The 24,664-nt window shown below is 44.6% G+C and overlaps 2 protein-coding genes across 6 annotated transcripts in view; both read right to left on the minus strand.

Moving 5' to 3' along the window:
* SLC9C2 (solute carrier family 9 member C2 (putative)) overlaps positions 1 to 17,168 on the minus strand; it is a 53,358-nt gene extending 36,190 nt beyond the window's left edge. Inside the window, exons 1-11 of the mRNA XM_053663708.1 lie at positions 16,669 to 17,168; positions 16,342 to 16,527; positions 15,208 to 15,366; positions 14,075 to 14,279; positions 12,141 to 12,241; positions 10,718 to 10,846; positions 8,556 to 8,721; positions 6,331 to 6,447; positions 5,009 to 5,170; positions 3,119 to 3,218; positions 791 to 934 (exon numbers count right to left, since the gene is read on the minus strand). Of these exons, the coding sequence (XP_053519683.1) occupies positions 791 to 934; positions 3,119 to 3,218; positions 5,009 to 5,170; positions 6,331 to 6,447; positions 8,556 to 8,721; positions 10,718 to 10,846; positions 12,141 to 12,241; positions 14,075 to 14,210 (1,055 nt within the window). The 5' untranslated portion in view covers positions 14,211 to 14,279; positions 15,208 to 15,366; positions 16,342 to 16,527; positions 16,669 to 17,168. The remainder of the gene's footprint in view (positions 1 to 790; positions 935 to 3,118; positions 3,219 to 5,008; positions 5,171 to 6,330; positions 6,448 to 8,555; positions 8,722 to 10,717; positions 10,847 to 12,140; positions 12,242 to 14,074; positions 14,280 to 15,207; positions 15,367 to 16,341; positions 16,528 to 16,668) is intronic.
* A 3,148-nt stretch (positions 17,169 to 20,316) lies between these two features.
* Positions 20,317 to 24,664, minus strand: part of ANKRD45 (ankyrin repeat domain 45) — a 36,411-nt gene continuing 32,063 nt past the window's right edge. For all 5 annotated transcript variants that reach the window (XM_037145538.2, XM_053663714.1, XM_037145537.2 and 2 more), the window contains 2 exons: positions 23,670 to 23,808; positions 20,317 to 20,591 (listed from right to left, as the gene is read on the minus strand). In XM_037145538.2, the coding sequence (XP_037001433.2) occupies positions 20,560 to 20,591; positions 23,670 to 23,808 (171 nt within the window). In that variant the 3' untranslated portion in view covers positions 20,317 to 20,559. The remainder of the gene's footprint in view (positions 20,592 to 23,669; positions 23,809 to 24,664) is intronic.

The raw sequence follows: 24,664 nt of genomic DNA on the forward strand, positions 1-24,664 counted from the left end.
GAGCTCGAGCCTTGGCTTTCTGTGGGGGAGGGGCTCTCTGAGTAGCAGGCAGCGCCTGCAGAGTCAGCAGAAGCCATGTCCCATGAGAACAAGTGAGCCCCCTTGGCCAGGCCCATCCTGAATGACATTAACAACATTCAAAGACGCTGCCATCAATTCTTATGGTAGACTACCACAGGTGGGCCATGGCGACTTAGAAAAAGCGTGTTGGTGGGGGTCAAGGTTAAATCCTAACTCTGCCCTTGCCAGTTGGGTGATTCTAAGCAAAGCTTTAACCTCTCTACGTGTCACCCGTGAAATGATAATGCCTGCTCCTAGGATTGTGTTAGCATTAGTGGCGTAATGTACATGGTAACTGCTTAATAAATGGCTTTATCATAGCTATGATGATGAAAGTTAACAAAGTCCCCAAAATGTTAGAAGCCATTAATCAGGTCTGCTGAGGCTCGAACTTTGATGAGCATGTTGAAACAGTTCCCTGAATCTTGTCCCCAGAGATTCAGCTCGATAATTTGGGATGGGACCCTGACTGAGCATTTCTGTCAGGCACATAGGTTACGCTGATGCTGCTGTTCTTCTCCTTCCTGTGTTACAGATGAAATCTTGAAAAATAAATAGACACGCACAGCCCTCGGGGCACACCAAGCTATGGCCAGGACATTGAGGACAACACGGGTCTCCTGACTGCACGTCCAGAGCCCTTTTTTTGCAGTAACCCACTGTGTCCCAATGGTCATGGGGAGCCTGGGAACCTAAGGCCACTAAGCAAACTTTAAAATAGAATCCATACCTTACAAAATTCAGTGTTACAAATAAGATCAGCGTGAAAGTTACGATGTGAAATTGAAAATTGGTGGGTTTTCCGCATCCAATTATAATGCCAAAGAAAGTGTATATTACATGTTGGAATACAGATGAAAACATTGTTAAGAACCTAGAATGAATGGAAAGGAAATCACATGCTCAGCAATGTATTTTTTCAACAGCTTCCTTTTCACATCAAAGCCTGCATCACCTGTCTGCCATTCTGGTCTCAGCAGAAGCCTTCCCTTCTGTCACCATCACCATCAGCACTGAAAAGCTTGAGGGAAGTAAAATACACCCTGTTCCCTGTTACCCATCACCCTCATTGTGCCAGTACCCATTGGCTGCCTTGCACAGCAGAATAATAAGAGCAAGGTAGAAAAATAAGGACCCCTACCCTCTACCCCCAGGTTGGTGATGTGGCAGTTTTGCTGATATTAGCTGGCATCACGTCAACTGTGGACCTGCCACAGCCAAACCTGGTTAACCTTGACTCTGAGAGAGTGGACTGGGTCACCTCAGTGCCCTCTACATGACTTCTCCGTTCATGGGATACATGAAAGTCCCTTACCTTGGAAGTCCCTCCTGTCTGCTTTTCCATCTAACTGATTTCCTAAATACCCTGCCAGGCCAGTTCTACTTGAGTGTTCATCACAAAACCATCCTAAGCACTGTCTCTGGAGGTGATCGCACTGCTGGTTCCTACAGTACCAATGATCTACACCATTCACCAGCAGAGAAGAGCACGAAGCATCGCCCAGATTGCTCTCCAAGCATCTTCGGGCCAGCTCCGCCCTCTGAGGTTCTCACTGAGCAGATCGGAGCCCCGAGGTTCAGGAGTGGAGCTGTGTGCTTCTGTGTGGGGACCCACGTGGGTCAGGGCCAGCTCTGACCTCACCAGGTGGATCTCAAGTCCCCTCTCCTCTTGGGTCCTCTGTTGGGAGTGTCCCCCTTCAGCTGACTGGGTGAATGCGTCTGTCCCACAAACCAGTCTCCCTGGAGGTGGCTCTCAACATCTACACTTGGAAAGAAGCCTCAATTTAGCTGCAGATATAAACCCTGTTCTGATCCTCAGTCTGATCCTCTATCTAAATCCAATCTTTTGATTCAATTGATTCCGAACTTCTGGAAGGGAAGAGAATGAGTGGGACCTCGAATCCCAATTCTCAGTTTTCTGAAAATTTAGCAATGATGGGATAACTGACTGAGTACAATGCTTGTTAAAATGTCTCTACAGGATCTTACAAATATTCCTTACATAAAGTAGGATCCCAATAAGCATGTAATTATTTACACTTGCTAGTTTTTACATAACTACATCCACCACTGAACAATGAGTGCCTTCTCAGAAGGGACTTATTTTCATAGCCCAAACCTCAGTCAGATACAAGGTCCAGGCCACAGCAGACGTTAAGCGAGGATTGGTTGAACAGGCGAAAGAATAAGCAACTGAGTCAAGAAAGTGAGTAATTCATAATGACAGCACAATGAAGCTCAGGAAACTGTCCAAGTCCAGACCGAAAAGTATACGTCCTACGAATTAGTTATTCCCAGGCTTCTGGATTAGAATAACCAATCAAGTGTCATTCACAAATACCCAGAACTAGGATAGTTATAGGTGCCAACTTTTTAAAAATTTTGCTGAGTAGAGCTATAAAAAAAAAAAATACCATCTTCTATCACTGGAATGTCACAAAAAAGAGAACATTTTCAGTACCAAAAATGTAGGCAGGCCATCATTTCAGAACCATGGACAGGCTTTTCCATCGAAGAAATGAATCTCCATGGGAAAACTCTGGATTATGGCTGAGTTTTCTCATTTTCACATTTGCTTTTATACGATGTGAGAATTTCTACACTAGACTGTGACTTGGTGTGAAATAATCCCAAACCAATGCTGTAGTTCAGGAGCCTCTCAGAGGAAGGCTGACCCGTCTGTCTGCGCAGGAAGGTCTTCCTCTGTCTGGAAGCTCCATACGACACTCGGCTTTACCGGGCAGAAAGCGCGGCTGACAGGTCGGCCGGGGTTGTGTCTTTCTGCTACAACTTCCCACAATTCAAAGTAAATTTTTACCAGAGAGTAATGTATAAAACAGCTATGGTCTCTGAGTCACTGTGCAGTATTCAGAATGGGAGTGTTCACTCATGTTGATCACTACTGGTACCTTCTTTTCCATCCAATAAAGCTGACAGTGAAATTAAAAATAAAAAGGTAGAAAAAAGTTCTAACGGGACTTTTACTCGTGTCCAGGGAGGCAGGACCAGTTAGGCACTACATTCTATGAGATCCACATACCAAGAACACAAGACTTACTTAGTAATTATTAACTCCATCTTCGGTTTAAAGCTTAAGGAATCTAAATTCAGTCCTACGGTCACTAAAGCAATCATACCTGACATTTTTAAAAATTCCACTAGAGAGAAAAAAAAGTAAACAAAGTTAGTTGCATTCAAATGTGCACACCGAGGTACTTATATACTGAGTGAAAGATTGGTGGGGAACTTAAGAGTAATATTTCTTGGAAAGTTGCTTCAAGGGATTAGACTCACCCTGGAGCTCAGGGGTTGGCTCCTGGCCAGATGGTCCCCATGGAAACTACATACTCAACTCAGCTGCTGAAGCACGTAAGCTACCGTAGGTATCATGCAAAGGAATGAGGGCCCAATAAATAAGGACAGAGGAAGTTGAATTTCCAATCATTTTTACATACCAGAAAATATTTTTCTTCTGCGTGTTTTTTTAAACCACCATAAAAGGTGAAAACCATTCTTGGCTCATAAGCTGTGCAAACTAGGAGTGTCTGGTCCACAAGCCACAGTTTGCTCACCCCTCCTGTAGAGGGTCGTGGAGGGTAGGGCCAAGAGAAAAACAGAACGGCCTCCACCCAGCACCTCGGGGACGTCCCGGGGTTGCGGGCTGAGCCCAGTGAAAGTGGGTCCTGAAGCCTGCTCTTCCTCTGCCGGATATAGACCCCATGGGGCTCTGTACAGATGTGTAAGGAGGGTCTGGGGCAGGAACACAGCTCTGAGGGAGGTGTGAATACCACTAACACCAACAGTTCTCAGCTGCAGAGCCTTCAGAGAGAACACTGTAAACACATCAGACAGAATCTAAATCGAATTTAAGCAACCAATGGCAGTAAAACCAGCAGCGCTGGGGACTTGGATAGGAAAAATTTCTCTCAAAATCTTATTTCCAATTTCTATAATCAGTATTACTAGATTATAAAGCTCATCACAGTCTTTTTTAGTAACAGTCACTACTTAAGAGACAACTTCTGCAATGAGAAAACCACCAAACAACTTTATCTTAAAAATAAAGTCATCTTATTTGGTGCAATCCCGATGCCATTGAATACCGGGCATGAATGTCGACATTAATATATGTATGTATATTTATATGTATTTTTTAAAGGCTGAGGTGCAAAAATGTGCACCAAAATGTATCAGTGATCACATTTATTGTATAGCTTTATAGGTGATGGTTGCTCGTCTTTGCCTTCTCAGAATTTTTCCGCCATGGAAGGCCAGGGAAGAAACCAAATCTGGCAGTTCCCCAACAGCCACTATGGCCCTTAGGGACTGGCCACGCCCACCAGGCACTGAAAGCCCTCCCACTCTCACCGGACTGAACTAGCAGAGGACCAGGGCAAGTGTGCCAGTGCCCGGCACTCTGGCTCCCGAGATTCAGTCGCCACCCCCAGACACAGGTGCACCTGACTTCTCCCTCCCCTTCCCTGCCCCAGCCTCAGGTGAGGGCCACCATGTCTGCAGTGCCCTCAGCTTGGGGCTCATGAAGTTAAAGACTGCAGAGCCAGAAGAGGCCTCAGGGACACCTCTCCAGACCCTCTGCTTTGAGACATAGGTGGCCAAGGGTCAGAGCAGGAACCACAAGAGCTGATTCCTCCTCAGGGCCTGCCAGTGACTCCGTGTGAAATCAAACTATGGAGCCCAAAAGGAATGAGAGTTATAACACAGTGGAAGAACACAGAGGGAAGGGGCATGGAGTTGAAATTAAGGGGACATTAAAAGAGACCAGGGAAGAGTGGGAGGTGGCAGAGAGATGAGATGATGAGAGGCACAGAGGGACCACAACAAAGGGGCAGTGGATGGGGAGAAGCAGCTGGGTTCGAGATCAAGGGGAAACGGAGTTGTGGAAGGTTCACGTGGAGATGAGCACTGGCCAGGTCCGTTTCTGCCTTACCAATGTAGAAAATCATGTACACCACCGAAATGCAAAGAACGACATCGGTCAGCGTGTTGCTAAACAGGTCAGTCAATACAAACTCAATGATTCTGGCACACCAGTATCCAAATATTATGCTTCCCGAAATGCTCAAAAGGAAGTCCATGATTATGGTGAACTCTAGAAAATGAAAGTGAGAAAATACAACGTTGAATTATGACTTTTGTTTCCTTTGTTGATGGCATTTTGGTCTATGCACTTTGGTTTGCTCATAGACCTTAGATGAAGACCTTGACTTTCAGCAGATGGGAGTTTCCCCTGAAAGTCTGATGAAAGAGGCTCTCTGGGGACATTCCCTTACCACCCGCAGCCTGAGGTTTCTTGCCCAGGGACAGAATGTTCAAATGTCTTCAAGAGCCAGTCAGAGAGAATTATGGGAAGTCTCAGGCAAGCTGGACAGTGAATACCCATCCAAAAGATACCTGAAGGTCCATCCAAATTCAATTTTTCCATAAATGACATCAGGGCCAAGCAAACCTTGTCCAGGATCCCCACCAAGCTGCAGTCCATTTGTGACCCCTGCCCCCAGCCTGGGTGGCATCTGAAGAATGGACAAGGGAAATTCTCTATAGTCACAGCAACTTGGGATAGCAGTGACAGTGAGCAAATTTCAGGCAACGCCGAGGGTCATCCTCAATGACAAAGAGTGCTGCATCCCAAATGCCTATCACGAAGCACCGCAAACCCCTCTGTACCACCACCTTTTCTCTCTCCTTTCAGCCCCCTCCCCTCTCACGGCTGCCATAGCAGTGTATCAGGAGGACACCTTCTGCCTCTTCCTGCTATGCCTGCTCCCCATTTCTTCTCTGCTATTACCATCACCGGCAACCTAGCGAGAGGCCACGCTCCGTGGCCCAGTGAACTTGAATCATGCGCATCTGACTGTTAGCACTTTGAGGACCTGATGCTCTGGTGCTGCCTGAACCATTCTGCTTTCACAAGGACCGAGCAAATTCTGCACACACACCCCCCACAGTGAGATACAGGCTGATCCTGGGAAGGAGTAAATCCGCCCCAGATGAAACTGTCTGTGTGTGCACAAGCACATGTGCATACTGAAGGAGATGGATGAATCTAACATTCTTTCCCTCCTCCTGTCCAAGAAAAGACGAAGATGACGTAACTATTTTCTTGTTGCCTGATAGGCTGTTCGAATTGGTCCCAGAGTCAAGTATAGAGAAAGCAGGAAAGTCATCTTGAACGTGTTTTAATTTCAGGATGGACTGAAATGCACCAGGCACGTATGATTTTTAAAAATATACGGAAAAAAATGTTCCTACCCTTTAACACCAACATGTGAGGTAAGTTGCTCCGAAGAATTCCAAAAAAGATGCACGTGACACAGCACACGATCATTGACTCTCCCCGAATGATGTCGGTGTACATTTTGGAAATGCCTGCAACGGGAAATGTAAAGTATAACTTCATACGGTCCATGACAACATGGCTCGTGCACAGGAAACACAGAAACACGGAGAGAAAGAGAATGCTGGGAAAACAGAGCGGGCAGCCACGGCCGCGGGACAGTTACAAGCACTGTTTTTTTCACTTCTCCACGGGGCCTCTGTGTCTCCAAAGACAGAGGCGCACGGACACGGCACTGCCTGAGGTGCCCGTGGGTGGCCTCAGACCGCGTTTGAGCTCCAGAATGAGACCAGACACTGCGCAGGGCATGACCTTTAGCTCGGATAAACATGAATCGTCAGACTCCTGAAGAATCACATTTTAGAAATGAGTACAAAGTGTGACCCGGCAATTCCACTCCATGCGTACACCGAAGAGAACGGAAAAGCTGTCCACGCAAAAACGTGCACATGCGCATTCACGGCAGCATCACTCGTAACCACCAGAGGTGGAAACGACCCATCGTCCATCAGCGGCTGAATGGACCGACATCCGTGACCTCACCCTGCAGCAGAACAGCACCCAGACACAGGAAAGAATGAAGTTCTAACTGACTCACGTGGCAGCTGTGGATGAGCCTTCGAAACACTACGCTAAGTGAGAGAAGCAGATGCCAAAGTCACACATTGTGTGGTTTGGGTTATACAAAATGCCCAGAATAGGCAAATTTGCCTTAGTAGGAAAAAGGTCATTGGATCCAGAACCCAGGTAGCACCTAAGCCTTTCCGACACTAAGAAAGTACTAAGAGCCAGTACTTCGCTAGCTGTCTTTTCAGTAAATGGACTTTCTATCCGACTCCTTTGCTGAAAACACTGTTGAATATGGACACTGCAATTAATAAATTATATAGTTCATATACTATATACTTTATATAGTGTATATACTTTATGGACCATATATAGAAAAACTATATATAGTATATAGTACAGTATACTATTTATACCGTTTATATATTATACTATATACTAATAGTATACTAACAGTATTTTAGTATATACTACAGTATACAGTATATATAGTATATATATACTATATATAGTTTTTCCAAAAGAAAAAGGCAGGTGAAGGCAAGAGAGAAAAAAAATTGAACTTAGAAAAACCAGAGAAAGAGAAGAAGATGGGACCAGACTCACTGAGTATTTGGAATACTAGCATCACAAGTGTCTTACAACCTTCTCTGTTTTCACAACTGTAGAGATAAGTGGGTATAAAAATTGGACTATCACCCTGGCTGGTGTAGCTCAGTGGATTGAGCGCGAGCTGTGAACCAAAGGGTCGTGGTTCTATTCCCAGTCAGGGCATATGCCTGGGTTGCGGGCCCGGTCCCCAGTGGGGCCATGTGAGAGGCAACCACACACTGATGTTTCTTTCCCTCTCTCTTTCCCTTCCCCTCCCTCTAAAAATTAAAAAAAATATTTAAAAAAATTGGACTATCACTTTCTAAAAGGCTTGGCGGTGTCCTGCTCCAATCATAAGCCAATATCTTCCCCCCAAAATATATAACCAATACCAGAAAATTGGTTAGGGACATATTTCTGAGTCAAAAACAGAAACTATAGCATCTATTTCATGTTTGTATGGCTGAGTCAATAAAACATGGCAAAAGGAAGGAATCTCAGAGTGAACTCATCTCCCCCCAAATCAGAGGAGAAGCAGTACAGCACCCCCACCCTCCACCCCCTCTGGGGAATATGCTTGCATCGAATAACACGTTTGCCAGGCTGCTTCTTCCCCCATTTCCTCTCAGTCAAGTACAAGGCTAGCCCATTCATCACGGAGTTCCAGCAAGAGGTAGCAAGGCCCTGAAAAAGCTTCCGTGGGGTAAAACACAGTCTCTACCTTATTGCTTAGACCTCAGTGGAATGGAACATGAATGCTGCTTTTCACTGCATCCTGGAGAGGCTACATTTCCCCCTTGGAATAACTCCCTAGAGATTATAATGGGTGTTCTTCACCCCAGATCCTGAGGGGCCTTATTTGCCCTTCATCCTTCAAGTTCGTCAGGGCTCCATCTCTAAGAAAAGCAGTGCACGCATCTGCCCCAACGCAAATGACTTATTTGCCTATCTGCGAGGCGAGAGAGAAATGCCTCCCACGTACCGATGGTTTTCAGTGACTTCACAGAATGGATGGGGTCTGTGAGGCCGATGGTCATGCTGAACAGCAGGCAGCACTGCAGGTCCCAGGATTCCTTGTTGAGTTTCATGGCCACAAAGCCAGTGATGATCAGCGTGGTAGAGAAGCTGATTAATCCGGTCAGTAAGACCTGGGAAGCCAAACCATCGCTCAGTGTTAGAGTTAGCATCTAAAGACGGCAGGACCACGTGTCCTCCGTCACAATCAGATCCCGGTGATGCGCGTTCTCTACGATTCCTCTGGAAGGTCACTGTAAAAGGTGTTCTAGTTCACCTGCCTCAGAGAGAGCATCCCTTCCAAACAAATGGGATTCTACTTTCTTGTGAAAAGACCAATGCCCCACTTTCTCTTCTCCCTTAATAAATAGTTCTCCACATTAGAATGATGTTCTTCAAACGAAATGCAAATTTCCCCTGCTTCTGCGTAAAACATTTCCTGCTTCCCTCCATGTCTCCATCCGCAGGCCTCCAGGGGGAAGAGAAATAAAACAAAGGGCGAAAGGCACTTGCTACTGGTTGGGCCCCCTGATTAAACATATTCTGGGAGAAACTTCATTCAGCAAAACTTGTATAGCACTTTTCATTGGCCACGCTTTTCTAATGTGGAAAATGCTGTGTTTTCCAGGGGGCCGACTACCACACCAAACAAAAATAGTAAATTTCTGTTAGCGAGGGGGAAGGAGGGAATGTGTCTCGATGAATAGGCAATTGGCAGTGCCTACCTCAGAAATGGAACTAGAGTGTAAAACTTCAAAACAAGCAGAAGGGACAGAAAGGATAAAGAACCGTGAGTCAACTTGACTGAGAAGGGGAAAAGCATGAGAAAAAGCAAAGGAAGACCATGGTGAATACAAAGTACAAAAACTATATGGGAGAAGTCAATGCAAATCTAGTTTCTTTGATTTTTTTTTTAAACTTACCTTTAATTTACACATGATAAAATTCATTCTTTTGGGGTCCAGTTATCTGAGTTTTGACTAATGCATACAGTCATTTGGCCATGACCACAGTTAAAACCAAAGCAGATCCATCTGCTTGGGGACAGATCCTAAGAACTGTCCCATGATGCCCCTCTGTAGTCAATTTCTTCCTTCAGCCCCAGTGCCCGGCAGTCAGTGATCTGCTCTCCAAACCTGCAGTTTTGCCTTTGCTAGAAGGGAGGTGTGTGAATGGAATTGTACAATAGGCAGCCTTTGAGCCTGGTGTTCTTTCCCTTAGCATCACACTTGAATTTGAAATTCTTCCATGTTATTCCTATAAGTATTCTGTTCCTTTTTTGTTGCTGAGTAATATTCCATCACTGTGTCAAACTTCATAATCAACAAAACAATCTACTGAACAAATTTAGACCCCGGCACTCAACAATTAGAGAATATACATTTTTCTAAAGCAAACACAGAACATTTCGGAAAACTGATCACATACTAGGGCCATAGAGCACATCTTCATGAAACACAAGGTTTGCCTTACAAAGCACATCCTCTGGCCACACTGTGATGAGAGAAATGATCATGAAAAGCCATATATGGAAATTTCAAAACAATTTTTAAATGATTAATGGGTCAAAGAGAAAAGTACAATAAAATGCAGATAGGCTGGGGAAGGTGACAAAAACATGAACAACCAAAACATGTGGGATTACACTGAAAAAGTAGTTATAGGACCATCTAAAACCTTAAATGTACAAAACACACACACAAAAAGAGATAAAAATGTTCTTTGAAAGGAAAAATAAAACAGTCTGGCAACATGGCTAAGAAAAAAAGAGAGAGAGGGCACCAATGAAACAATCTTAGCAACAGGAACTGCCATCTACAGACACAGGGAGACAAAGTCAGCTATGAAATCAGAATCCAGGCTCTGCCCTTTGTCGGCCTCGTTTGTGCCACCTGAACTGAGGTCTGTAAAAGGGCGGGGACGTTTACTCAGTGCCCAGTCACAGCCACTGCTCAGGAAACATTCACGCCCCTCCCTCCCCTCCACTCTCTGTAATGACGGTTCTGCAGAGTAAGGAGGGCCAAACAACCAAGACCCGGGGTTTGTGAGTTATTATTACCCTTCTTCATCATCCGTCATACTCTCTGTCAACATGAACAAGCATAGTTTGTTTTAAAATGTGTTGTTTACCTGCCAAAGCACGTTCTTGAGGATGTAAAAGTCCACCTCCAAGGCAGCCAGAAATATAATTAAAGGTGCAATGTAACAAAAGAGGGAAAAACTTGGTGTTCTGAGAAGAGGGTGGATAACCTGGAACACCTAAACTAACGAAAGCAAATAAGAAATTAGTTTGCTGCCATCATGAAGCATTAGCAATTGCATTGATGGTGTGTCCATTAATATAAATTTTAGAATAACCCAATTTGCAATGTATGAGAGACTATCTACAAGGCCAGTCCTGGGGGTCCTGAGGGGGTTTCTTGATCTAACTGTCCGGGCGAGGTCTATGCAGTCCCCTATTGTGAGGGCTTGGGCCCCATGAACATTGCTTGGGACAAGTAATCGGTGTTCTCTGAGGTGACCTTAGGTGGCTCGGAGATAAGTATTTTTCAGTTGTTAGAAATTTATTTTAATTTGCATTAAGAGGGGGGAAAAGCCTTGCACAGGTACTTATGATTTTATAGACATTTGCTTAGGATTTTAAAATCTTCCAGTGAGTCAGATAGAGAAAAATTCTATATAGATAATAGGACAGATTGTGAATAGATAACACAGCAACAATGACTGAAGTGCCCCAAATATTCCCTCCTAAAAGGTTTTCAGCTCAATTAATGGCTTAATCTTCATCATTTCTACGCGCCTCAGTCTCCTCATCTGTAAAATGGGAATAGAGTAACCATTTCCATTGGGTCAGCATGAGGATGAATGAATGAGCTCAAGAGTTCATAACAAGTTAATAAATTAATAAATGCAAAGCACTTAAAAGGGAGCCTGGTGCACAGTAAATACCCAGATGATGTTAGCAAGCAGTGGTGGGTAGAAGCATCGTCTCCGCATTTGAAAAATAAAAGAGCGGAGACATTATTATTAATCACACTGCTATGCAATTGAAATCAAGAGTTAATAAGCTCATAACTTAATGAAATGTGTCTGGTATCTACATTATATATGACATGTGTCATATATCTCTGTTATACTCTACTATACAACACTGGAAGCTGACAAAAGAGAGCAGCCACAATTCATCACCATGGTAACTTCTGCCTTTGTAACTAGAGTCTGCACAGGTGTTGAAGGCAGTAACGCAGAAGAAGCCAGTGCAGGTCCAGGGAAGGGACCCAGGGGCAAGGCTCCCAAGGAAGGAGATGAAGAACCCAAGAATGCCACCAAACTGTCCTTCATTCCAAATGGGCGCTTTTTCTCCACCATCTCTCATTGAGGTCTCCTTTACCTAATGGTTTTCCACTTTCAAAAATTTTACTGCCCCATGAATATTTTCAGCAGCTGTTCACATAAAAATAAATTCATACATTCAGGGGTGCCTGGCAGTGCACCTTGTTTGGGGGGGTCTTTGTTCTTTCATTGATTCTCTAATCTGTGGTACATACATTACCTCAATAAAATTGTAGGCCAGCCGTCCCACCACAAACCCAATTAGGGAAAGGATTGTCAACACAATAACTTCAGAATTCTTTAAATAGGCCCTCAAAAATCCTAAAGAAATAAAGGTATGTGTTATTTAGATAGCATGTATCATTTCAAAACAATTTCATGACCTCTCTATTTCATTTTAGATGTATTCTGAGTGATATATCATTATAAATAAATAATTAACAGGGAAAAAAACTTCCTCTGAGTGTCATTTCATTACCAATGCTGCCTCTTAAGGGTAGGACCCATACACTGAGGCATCTCTTAGCAGTGAACTTGGAGAACATTGAAATTCCAAAAACCTCCCCTTTGCCCACCCGTGTCACTTACCTATGGCTCTACTGATGAGAAATTATGAAAAGCCAAACTTCATATCTACATAGTACACTTTATATTATTAATTACTCATCCCAAACTATAGAAACACATATCGGACAGTTTTCCTAAAAGCCAGAAGTACTTTTAACCGAGTTCTACCCACTGTGAAGACTGCCTTCACCAGACAAGTCACCAAAGACACTTGTTAATTTTCTGTCTACGTGCCTTTTCTCACCTTGAAACCGTGTGCTCTAAGATTCGGTTCCTCCGGAAGTAATGTAGGGACCACAGTCCAACTAATTCATACCTCAGGCAAGATTCATTGGCATCCCAGATTCTGCACTGACTGACATCCAGCCAAATCAGTAAATATGTATGGAATACTTCTTGTTCGTAAGGCCAAAGGAAATGTTTCTCAAACTATTTCTGCAATGCCCTTTACTGCTGGGCCACTTGTCTCTATGGAATCTCCAAAGATCTAGAACTAGTAAAGTTCATGGTCACCAGCACTTGTAGTGGCAACAGGCACCAAGGTCATTTGGATTTTAAGACCGCAGAGAAAGCAATTTCACTCTCTGATACAATGAGTGAAATTCAAGTTTTTTAATGCACAGTTGCTTCATTGTCTGTTTCTTTACCATCTTCCTAATCCAAGAAAGGATGTTAAAGCAGCTGACATTTTTCCCAAGTAAAAAATTTTAAAGTGCACTAGAAACTTCTCTAATCACCCATATTGAATTATGGAATCGAGCACCTGCATTTTGAATGTTTTTATCTGCATGAATAGCATTCACCATTCCCACCAAATTCTTAATCATTGTTTAAGAGGCCCTTCCCGCCCTGGCTGGCATAGCTCAGTGGATTGAGCACTGGGCTGCGAACCAAAGGGCCTCTGGTTTGTATTCCCAGTCTAGGGCACATGCCTGGTTTGCAGGCCAGGTCCCCAGTAGAGGGTATGTGAGAGGCAACCACACATTGACGTTTCTCTCCCTCTCTGTCTCCCTCCCTTCCCCTCTCTCTAAAAGTAAATAAATAAAATCCTTATTGTGAGGCCTGTCCAAATTTCTCGACAGGGGTCAGGGTTGGTAGTTCATCTTCCCATAACACAAGAGGCAGAGCTGATGACTCCAACCACGGAAACTGTGATCCTGTGTCTAGGTTCTGTTCGCTCCCATTGCCTCCCCTCATCCCAGCCATCTTGGTCAGGTTAGGCCTGGCTGGCAGCCGGACAGTATGAGGCTCTTCCCCCTCCACAGAGACCGTGGGCCATGCCTTTTCGCTGCGCTACCCACACTGCATTGCAATGATGTGTTTGCCCACTGTCCCCATGAAGGGACTCCTGGAGGTGAAGGACTGTCTTGTTCTCCTATGCCGACCACGCTGTTGTGCTCAGCCAATGTCACTGAGTCAAGGAACATAAGGTGGGTGCTACTTATAATTAAATGGAGCTAGACTGACAGCACTTACTCACGTCTATGACTTCACTGGGCCCTTCTTTGGATGTGGTTGTGATCATTGTCTGCACTGGCCAAGGCTCCAAGGGCAGAGGAAAGGTGAGATTCAAAAGCCACCACCTACCTCCCAAAACAATGGTGGAACAGGCGAGCATTGCAAAATTCCCTGGAACAGCCATGTAGTCCGCCGATCTTCCACAGACTAAATCAGGTCTGATGCCTTCCCTTTGTCCCCAGAAGGTAGAATTCACTGTTGCCATTGCTTTTTCAGGCCTTCCTGGAGAATTCACAAGTTGAGTTGTCACCGACACTTTCGAGTGCAGACTAACCTGGGATAATGTGCACAAAGGAGAAAATGAGACCCGACGCAGACATGGCCGCTCTTCCATCTAACATTGGGCTGTACTCAGAGCTGAGCACGTGCCTTTCCGCAGGGCACACACTGACACCTACCGTTCCAGCCCCTGCCCTGGTAACATTTTGCGGGAAGCAGACAGCAGTGTTAGTGCGTCTCTGACGGCCACATGCACATGGCAGAGGGCTTTGTGTGGCATTGACCTTGCCACTGTATGTTATGGTGATGTGTTTGCCTTCCCCTCTGCACAGTTTCTGAAGGGCTAGGGCTGAACATTCATTTCTCTTAAGGCTGGGCACACAGTCCATGGCACATCCTGGGCTCTCCCTAAATAACTGATGAACTGAACTCTTTGAAGGGGAAACTCTTTCTCCATGGGTACAAGTCATTGCAGAAATCACTGCTACTACTGCAATCCTGTGTCCCCTTTTCCTCTCTAGGACCCCTCCAAAACCTAAATGGCAAAGGGGGACCAAGGTCAAAGTTGAGTCACACCAGTTAGGTGCAGAAGGAAAAGATGGGGGCTGAATAACCTGAAAAAAACGGGGAAGAACTAAAGATGAGGTTTGATCATATGGTGTCTTTCGGTGAATTAGAAAAAGTTCCCTTTCCTAACAACCAGGCACATGGCTTGGCACATGAACAGACTGGCTTTCAGCCTCAATACTGCCATACACTGGTGCCCTTCTGAAGGACACAGCCTACTCCGTGCTGCTGAGGACTCAATCTGTTTTAGTTTTCCTTGCATCTAGTCTTAACCTAAAAATTCCTAGAGGTTCCTGAAGTGTCCCCAATCATATTTAGAGTTCATTTTTGGTTCTGTTTTGGCCTCTTTGGTCTACAAACCACAGTGATTCTGGGGGAAGCAGAAGGCAGGGCAGAAAAGAGATTTGAAATGCTACCTCTTCAAATCGCTTCACCTGTCTTCAGGTCTTTGTCATCTTCAGCCTCACTTGACCTGCTTGTCACTACAGCCTCACTCTCAAATCAAGCTCTTCTCCAAGACCAGCAGTGTCTGCTTCCAAGGCTTGGCGGGTTTCAAACTGAAATCCAGATGAAGGCTGTAGAAAAACACAAAGGACAATGCTCACTCAGCTCTGCGTCTGTTTGCTGGGCTCAGTATGGCCAACTGATACCACACTGAAAGCTATGTCCATGCCTACTTCCTATTGGTTTCTTCCCAACTCACTTTCATTCTGATTGGCTACATACATCATCCCCCACCACCAATCTGGAAGCAGCTAAGTGACCCAGTTCCAGGGAAGCTTGCTTTGTTACTGCTCAAGCTGTTCACACCCACAACTGTCCTAACTGATTTTCTTTGCCTGACCAACTCCCTTCAACATTATCTTGTCTCCCCTCTGACTCTACCACTGATCCTTTCCATTTTCTCTTTCTACCTCTCCCTTTTCAGTGGGACTTTCTCACCCCCATGTCCCTCCTCGACTCCTATTTTCCATTGGTTTTTGGTCCTTAATTTGAAGACACAATATCACCCACTCTTCATTGGCAAACAAATGCATCCCAAATTCTGTGATGCCTAATTTATGTATTTTTGCCTCGACCCCATCACTAAAAACAAATACAGTATGAATTTATACCAATGGACATCACTGATCAACTTTTAGTTTCCTTTCAAGGATGTTGTTTTGAGACAATGAAATTCTGCTCTCTCATCCCTACGCCACGCTTTGTCAAATGCTCCGCAAGGTACCACCTTAGGTACTTCAAACATCTTCCAAGGTGGCTTCACAATCCCACCTGAGATTTCATCTTGTTTCAGAAGCCACCTCTTAGTTTAAGAACTTTCTGCTGTTCAGAGAGCCTAGGAATGAGAAACAGTTCACTTTCACACTCACCAAGTACGGGCTTCTGGCCAAGTATCTTAGCTTTACTTGAAAACCAACTGTTCCTTTTCATTCCCTCCTTCTCCTCTTGCATTTTAGGAGAAGGCAGTAGCCCTTGATCGCTGTTTGGAAAAGTCTTCCTCAACATCACTGAGTTCATTGCTTGTAACACAGTGGGGTCAAACTTACCTTCATCACATAGGAAGGGCCCCGTTTCTCCAGCTTCTAACAACACTCTTCCTTTCTTTCCTGTATGCTCCCACACATGGCCTCCTAGAAGCCCCGAAAGATGCTGCCAATAATCTAGTGATGACCCTGCGGGCTCTCAGCGACACTCTCAGTGAGGTCCTCCTGGTTTCCTCCTCCCTCACTGTCCTAAAAAGGCGATGCCACATATTTTAGGGTTTGCTGTGAATTTCTCACTTCAGGCTCCCAATTTTTGTTATATATTGCAATATAACAAAGACACAAACCTAAGTAGTTTAAAACAACAGCAATCATTTATTTAGCCCAAACCTGCTGTTTTGCAGGGCCCCTCAGAGAAGGCTCGTCTCTGCTCCATTCGGCGTCAGCTTCCATGGCTTGATGGGAGGATCCACTTCCAAAAGGGCTCATTCATCTGCTGGCAGGTTGGGGAATGACCACTGGCTGGAGCTCAGCCAGGGCTCTGGGCTGGGGCCTCTCTTCCTGTCTGCATGGTCTTCCCACAGGCTGGTTTCCAGGAGTGAGCATCTCGGGAGAACCAGGAAGAAATTACCTCACCTCTTACCACCTTTTATGACCCATGGAAACTGCATAGTACAACTTGCAAGAGAGCCCAGGCCTGCCCAGATTCAGGAGAGAATGGAGACCTGCCTCTCTGCATGCCGGGATCACACCTTAGGAAGAGCATGTGGGATAAGAGATGTGGTCGCCAAGAAAAATACAATCTGTCACATAGCAGATCAAACACTGGGGTGGACTGCCAGCCCTTCATAACCTGGGGTGTCGTGTTAACCCAAATAGCAGTCTGCCTGCATTAGCCACAGACGTCCAGAGCAGTAGTTCTCAAAGGCTGGACCACAGGCCAGTGGTGATTCACGACAAAAGTCGCATCAGACATGGCCAAATGAAAAAATATAACGGTCTATAATAAAGCTTAATTTAGCCAACTTACAGGGTAGAGCCTCATACCTGGACACGTCATCCCCTCTTCTCTGGTGTTAAAATGTCTTTTATTAAATGAGAGTCACAGCAGTCAGTAGGTGTCTTCCTAATGATGTCCTATCAAGCTCCCCCCTTTATTTTTTCACATCTTTCCAATCAATGAAATACAACCGTCTAAGACACCACTGTAACACCACAGAAGCTAAAACACTGAATTTAGCCTCTCCTTGACCAACTCTCAAATAATGCACTTTAACTTATGCTATGCACTTGAAATACTCTATAAGTGTTCACACAACTTCCTGTTTAACAGCCCAAATTCAAAACATACAGGCATTTTAACTGTCCTCTGCATATATCTATAATTCAATGCAACAATAGGTCAGAAGCAATATATGCCTTAAAACATACTGAAGATATAGATGGATAGATGCAAATGTGTACTCAGACCCTCACATCAGTGGAATTCTTGAAAGGAGAATTGGTAATCCCCAAGTTCGGATGCTTCAACAGTAACACAGCTTTCAAGACGAAGGTCAGAGAAGAAACAAGACACACAGGGTGTGTGTGGCTTGTCTGCCGGGGGGGACAGGAATGGAGCGGGGTGCTGACATGAGCAGGATATGCGGAATAGGGTTCAGGAGTCATTTCTATAAGGTGAACAAGCTCTGTAACTTAATGAAGTCCAGTAAGGTCTGTGAATAAGGTAGCACCCAAAGAGAATTCACTCCACTATTACTTACTAACTCATTTACCTATTGGCCCTTTGGCATGAAGAAAAGCAAGACAAAGTCCCTACTTGCAAGAAGCTCACAAGTCACATGGGTATACAGACATGAGCAAAATGACACAGAACACAGAACGAGGCCACCAGCACCATGGTGCCCCCAAGGAGGGGGAGCCCTTCCTCCTGACATTAGAGAGAGAGAAGGTCATGGGGTGGAGCGTACCGACTACTGCCCCAAGGTGAGGACTGACTTCTTCCTCAGCTTTGCTGCGGTATAATCGACATATAAAATTATAAAACAGGACTGACTTTTGAGAAGTCAAGCTGGAGGCAAGATGAAGAAAAGGAGGTGGTATCTTAGTCTGTCTGGGCTGCTATAAGAAAAATAAGATAAACCAGGTACTGTATAAGCAAAAAATGTTTATTTCTTACAGTTCTGTAGGTGAGGAAGTCCAAAGTCGTGGTGCTGGTAGACTCGGCGTCTGCTGAGACTACTTCCTGGACAGCTGTCTTCTATTTGCAACCTCACATGGTGCAAGGGGCAAGGGAGCTATCTAGGGCCTTTTTTTTTTCAAATCCTCACCTAAGGATATGTTACTGATTTTAGAGAGAGAGGAAGGGAGAGAGAACAACACTGATGTGAGAGACACCAATCAGTTGCCTCCCATACACACCCAGACCAGGCATCAAACCCACTGCCCTCGGATTCGAATCCACAACCTTTTGGTGTACCGGACAACACTCCAAACAACTGAGCCACCTGGCCAGGGCTAGGACCTCTTTTGTAAGAACCTAAACCCACTCATACGGGCTCCACTCTCGTGACCTACTCACCTTCCACAGCCCCCACCTCCTAATACTGTTGCACTGGGCGTTGCATTTCGACATATGAATTTGGGGGAACACAAAAATACTCAGACCATAGCAGCTGGTGAAAGAGTTAGAAAAGCAGTTCGTAAGAAGGTAATGGAACCATAAGAACATAAAGGAGCCCATACAAAGAACTTCAAGAAGTCAGCATTAGCAAATGAATCAAAAGCTCCACAAAGTTGGCAAGTAATGACCAAAAGGTGAATAAAGGTGGGGGGGAGGTGGAGTTTGCAGCAGGGGTCTCCACGGAGCCTCTGTCTTTCCCAGCACTCTGAAGTGAGACTTGGGAATCCCTCCTAGTCACCAAGACCACCTGCCTAGAAAGTAATAGCATATCAAGGTCAAGGCTCAGAAAATGCAGAATGGGAGTACTAACAACAAAAACCCGGCCTTTCCCCACATCAGGGCGGTGCTTGAAGATAATGGACTTCCCGCGATCCGCAGCAGTGTGAGAGGGCAGCAAACACAGCGCTCCTTCTCTGGACCACTCCCCAGACTCCGCAGGACCTGCAGCACAGCGGGTGGGAGTCAATGCCCTGCTCTTTTGCTGACAGCAACTGAATTACTCATACATTTAAAAAAAAAAAATCTAAGACTAAAATTTGTGAGACAAATTTAAAACAGTGTTACCCCAAAACCACGGCTGAGATGGAACCCCTGAACGGCTGGTTTCCTTCCCTCCCCCTCTTCCGTGACAGCTCACTTTCAGGGTGGGAAAAGAGAGAGGCATAAGAAAGACAAATGCAGTAAACAGGTTTTTCAAAAACCATTTTCTTCCTATAAAACATTTCCAGAAAGCCACAGCGTAGTAGATTAGGAGCTTTTAGATATACTAGAAAAAATAAAACAGAAAAAGACTATTCCAAATCAGTAATATGAAACTAGCAATGATATCTAAAACCTAGAAAACATCAAACAAAACAGAAGGGAAAGTGACCTGGAGGCCAGTTCTAATACCTATCTGCATTACCAAACCTACAGAACAGAGGAAATGTAAATCTAAAACTGAACAGATTTCTGTTTACTAATTTAAAGACAGGAAGGGGTTTAGGACCAGAGGTTTTACTAAGAAACTGTATCCCACCTCACAGGTAAATTTTAATTTGGACATAAAAAGGAACAGTTGTGTGGACAGGGGACCCTGACCCAAACTGTCCTTTGTGCTTCTCGGCTCCAGAGGGCTATCCCACAGTTTTCCTTCTGGAAGAGGGAGAACGAAATCTCCCGGGACATAGCCACTCCGTCTTTCTCCGTAGAATTCTTCAACTGGATGGAAATTTCCTGTCTCAACTGTACAGAAAGTTATTAGACTCTCTAACCAGCTTTTGAAGTTTCCATGCAGTGTCTGTGCCTCATAGCCAAGCACTGTCCAGAAGGAGCCTCGGAACGCCCACCCAGGGGACTGGTCGCGCGTGGTGGGGTGTGGGGTGCAGGGAGCAGAGCGGAGGCCGGGTGGTCTGGACGTGAGCACACTGGCAAAGGGAGAACAGAACAGGGCCAGTCCGATTTCATACTCAGACGTTTTTATAAAACCCTGTCTCGGTTTTCCCAGCTTCAATTGTCATGAATAGGTTTGCCTTTACAAATACTAGGGGAAAGTGTGGCTTTTTAGGAAATACATGTGCAGGAGAAGGTATGGTCTTGGCTTGTTTTCCAGCTGTGGCCTAGGTCACAGATCTCGCGCTTCTCACTTGGCCTGAAAGGAAGCAGATATTTAAAATCACATTTAATTACCTTGTAATATAAAACAAAAAGTAAGCCAGCTTTTACAATTGAGCCAGTTTTTCACCTTCTATTAAATGTATCAGGATGACGTTAGTTAATAAACTGTATAGGTTTTAAGTGTACAATTCTGTAATATGTCGCCTGTATATTGCATTGTGCACTCACCCCCCCCCCCAAGTCTCCTTCTGTCACCATCTATCTGAACCCTTCCACCCTCTTCATCTTCCCCCTGCCCCACTTTTCCGCTGGTAACCACCATCCTGCTGTCTGTCTGTGAGTTCTTGTTTGTCTGTCCTGTTTGTTCACTGGCTGCTTTCAACCAGTGCTATATCCCGCATGGGGGTGAAATCAGATGGTTCTTGACTTATTCCGTCTGACTTATTTCACTTGGCATGATGTCCTCCAGATCCATCCATGTTGTCGTGAATCGAAGCCAGTTTTGAAAATAATAGACGTAAAAATCAATCAGTATGCCCCAGCTGGAACCTGTCGTTAATTAAACCCTGGTGTTGGTATGTCAATTCAATGTGGGGGGTATTCTCCCCCACATACGCTTTTTAAAAATATTTAGAGCTGTGAGGTTCACATTTCCCATACAATGAGTATTATTGTTCCCCGTTCTGCCGTGGACTAGAGGAACTTTTGAATAAACTGCCCAACCTCTCACGTCTGCGCTTTCCTCACTACGAAATGAAGGGGACCTTTCGGAGGTTCCATCAAGATCTAACACTGCCACAGTGTGAAGGTGCGAGACACAGGGGCTTGGAGAGAGGCGATTCTTCCTCGGTGTGAGAGGGGAAGGAGGGAAGTTGCTGGGCTGGGCTAACGGGGTGGGGGGAGGAGGAGGAGAAGGGGGAATCAGGCTGTGTCACCAATAACTCAGGTCTTCCCCTTCTCCCTCCCACTGCTCCCCCTCCAGTTCGCCTTACAGAGAGGGCCAGGGTACTCTCCCTGCTTACTCCCTCTTATCTCCCACCCCAAAGTCCTAATGGCAACCCACTGCCCTGAAAACAAAGCCCAAACTTTCTAAGCTCGGCACTCAGCACTTTGAATGAAACGATCACCTGAACTTTCTAACCTTATTTTCTACTGTTGCTTAACACAGACTCGGCTCCAATCAGCCATGTGGATACCGAATGCCTCCCTAGTCCCACATCGGAACCTCTCTGGGCACACACTGCCCTCAGTCTCCCTCTTCAACTCTGCATGTTTACCCACAAACTGGGTGGTGCGCCCCTTAAAGCCAAGGACGGTCTGAAGCGTCCACTTCCCTTCAGGAGACCTGGGAGAGCGCTGTGCAGCGGCTCTATAGATGTTGGGCACAGATGCTAGGCAAGGGACAAGCTGCCATACTGCTAGACAAGTGCCCTAACCTGAAAAACCACAGCCCCTCTTTTCATAAACTTAAAGATCTTAGGTACTGGGTATCCACATTCAAAGAAATAAAGTTGAAGCCCTACCTCACACCATAATCACCAAAATAACTAAAAACGGATCACAGAACTAAATGTTAGAGCTAAAATACAAAACTCTGGCCAAAAAAAAAACCTACAAAAGTAAATCTTGGTGACCTTGGACTAGGCAATGCTTCTCAGATACGATGCTGAAGGCACAAGCGACAAAAGGGGAAAACAAAGAAACTGCACTTCACCAAACTTGGAGCCATGTGCTTCAAAAGACACAGTTAAGAAAGGGAAAAGGTAATCCACAGAATGAGAGAAAATATTTGCAAATCATATATCTGATAAGGGACTTGAATCCAAAACACATAAATAACTCTCACAGCTCGACAGTAAAAAGACTGTCCAATTTTAAAATGGGCAAAGGATTCAAAGAAAGATTTCTCCAAAGAAAATATTCAAATGGCCAGTTAACACATAAAGAGATGCTTTGCATCATTAGTAAATAAGGAAACGGAAATCAAAACTACCTTAAGATATCACTTCACACCTGCTCGGGGAACTAGACTGGTCTTTAAAGACAGTAGCGACTGTTGACAGTGGTGTGGAGAGCCCGGAACACACGTTTTTACTGCGTGTGGGAGTGGAAAATGGGAAACACTTTGACGGGCCCTCAGGAGAACAAAATGACCCAGCAATCCCACTCCCGGCAGTTCCACCAAAGACAAATGAAAACACGTGGTCACAAAAACCTGTTCACCAAAGTTCATGGCAGCATGATTTGCAATAGTCAGAAGAGTGGAAACTCAAATGCCCATCAACTCACGAATGAAGAAATTTGAACCCATACAATGGAATATTAGTCATCCGTAAAAAGGAACACTGATACCTGTTACAACAGGGGTGAACCTTGAAAACACCACAGTAAGTGAAAGAAGGTAGGCTGTAAATGCCCCATGGTGTATGATTCTAACCGAGACGTGTCTCACACAGGCAAATCCACAGACACAGGAGGTAGATCAGTGGCTGCCACGGGCGTGGGAGGAATGGGAAGTGACTGCTCATGGGTGAGGAATTTCTTTTGGGGGTGGTAACATGTTCCAAAATTAGACAGTGGCGATGATTCCACAACTCTGTAAATACACTAAAAACTATAATTTCATGATATGAGAATGATCAGTGAATAAAGTTGATATTTTTTAATATCTTAGGTACATCTGCCACCCAGATTGAGGACTGCACCTTCCCCATTCACAGGGACCATATTACCACAACAGGTTGTCCAAAATATTATAGAGTTAAAATACCAAAAACACGTTTTCAAACTTGCCTACTCTATCTCCTAGGAGAACATGCCTTCCTAGTTATAAATCGGTTAAAATCAAAAGCAGAGGAAATTATGTGAAATTAAATGATTAATGAATGTAATAACATTACGATTAGTATTAGACATTCTCTACAGAAATAATTCAGCTATTATGTTAAGTTATTAATATTAAAACTATTAATACAACTCAGGAGTAATATCGCAGGTCAGCGCTTGTAACTACTTATTAAAGATTGTTATAAATCAGAGTAACTCAGAATAACAACACGGAACTCAATATTCATCTTTTCTGACATTCAAACCACTTTTCTCTACAACTCACGTGGTGTAGCCATTTTTATGAAGATAGGAGTCACGATCTCTTCTAACTGTTGTTTCTGCTCCACAAGCTCACTGACAGAAGCTTCCAGATGGGTTTCCAACCACTCATTCTTCGCACGGCATGCACCAAAGATGGTATTCTAGAAACAGAAACAGAAAATGTACTTTCCACTGATTTACCGAAAAACGAAACTCTGTAGTCTCTCTAACCAACACCGTCCGACGGGCCTTCATGTGATGATGCTCTGTACCCGCCTTGCCTGACACAGCCACCGTGAGACACGCGTGGCCCCTGGGTCTAAGACGGTGGCTACCACTGCATGTCTCTATGGTTTTTAATTTTGCCCGTGTTTTGTTTCATATGTGATTTTGTAAAGCACGTTACGGACCACAAGTGAAGTGTGAACTTATCATGTTCGCAGACTTGGTAACATCAACACTTTAGCAACACCTAATTCTCTTTCATTAGAAAGTCGTGAGGAAATTCACAGAACATCCTGCAGAGAAATGCAGGAAATAATTTAAAACCATCCCTGATACCTCAAGTGTATCTTTTGTGTGCGTGTACATCCGAAGCAATAAACCAGTCCACGTGCAGGACTGAACCTACTAAACATGGCAAGCTGGCTTTCAATGAGCTATCTGTACATCAGTGTGCCTCTTTCTCATTGCATAAAACTTGGCACCTTAAAAGCATGTAATACATATATACATATACACGGAAAGAAATGATGTATATCTAAGTTTTGAAGCAAAATAATGAGCAACAGTGGGTCCTCCTAATCAACAGAAGACCCAGGTAGAATGCCTCTGTGCCCCTCCCCAATTCCATCGGCCCCGCCCACCCCCACCAGGTAACCACAATCTGCCCTCATACCTTTACTTCCCTGTTTAAAATAGTTTTAGCTCATAGGTAGGCATCCCTAAACAACACAGTTTGATACTGCTTGCTTTTGAGCTTTGTAAAAATCTAGGTTGTCTGTGGCAGATTTTCTT

The sequence above is a fragment of the Artibeus jamaicensis genome, unplaced genomic scaffold, assembly GCF_021234435.1.
Source record: "Artibeus jamaicensis isolate MK-2021 breed Jamaican fruit bat unplaced genomic scaffold, CSHL_Jam_final contig_327, whole genome shotgun sequence".
Taxonomy (NCBI): Eukaryota; Metazoa; Chordata; class Mammalia; order Chiroptera; family Phyllostomidae; genus Artibeus; species Artibeus jamaicensis.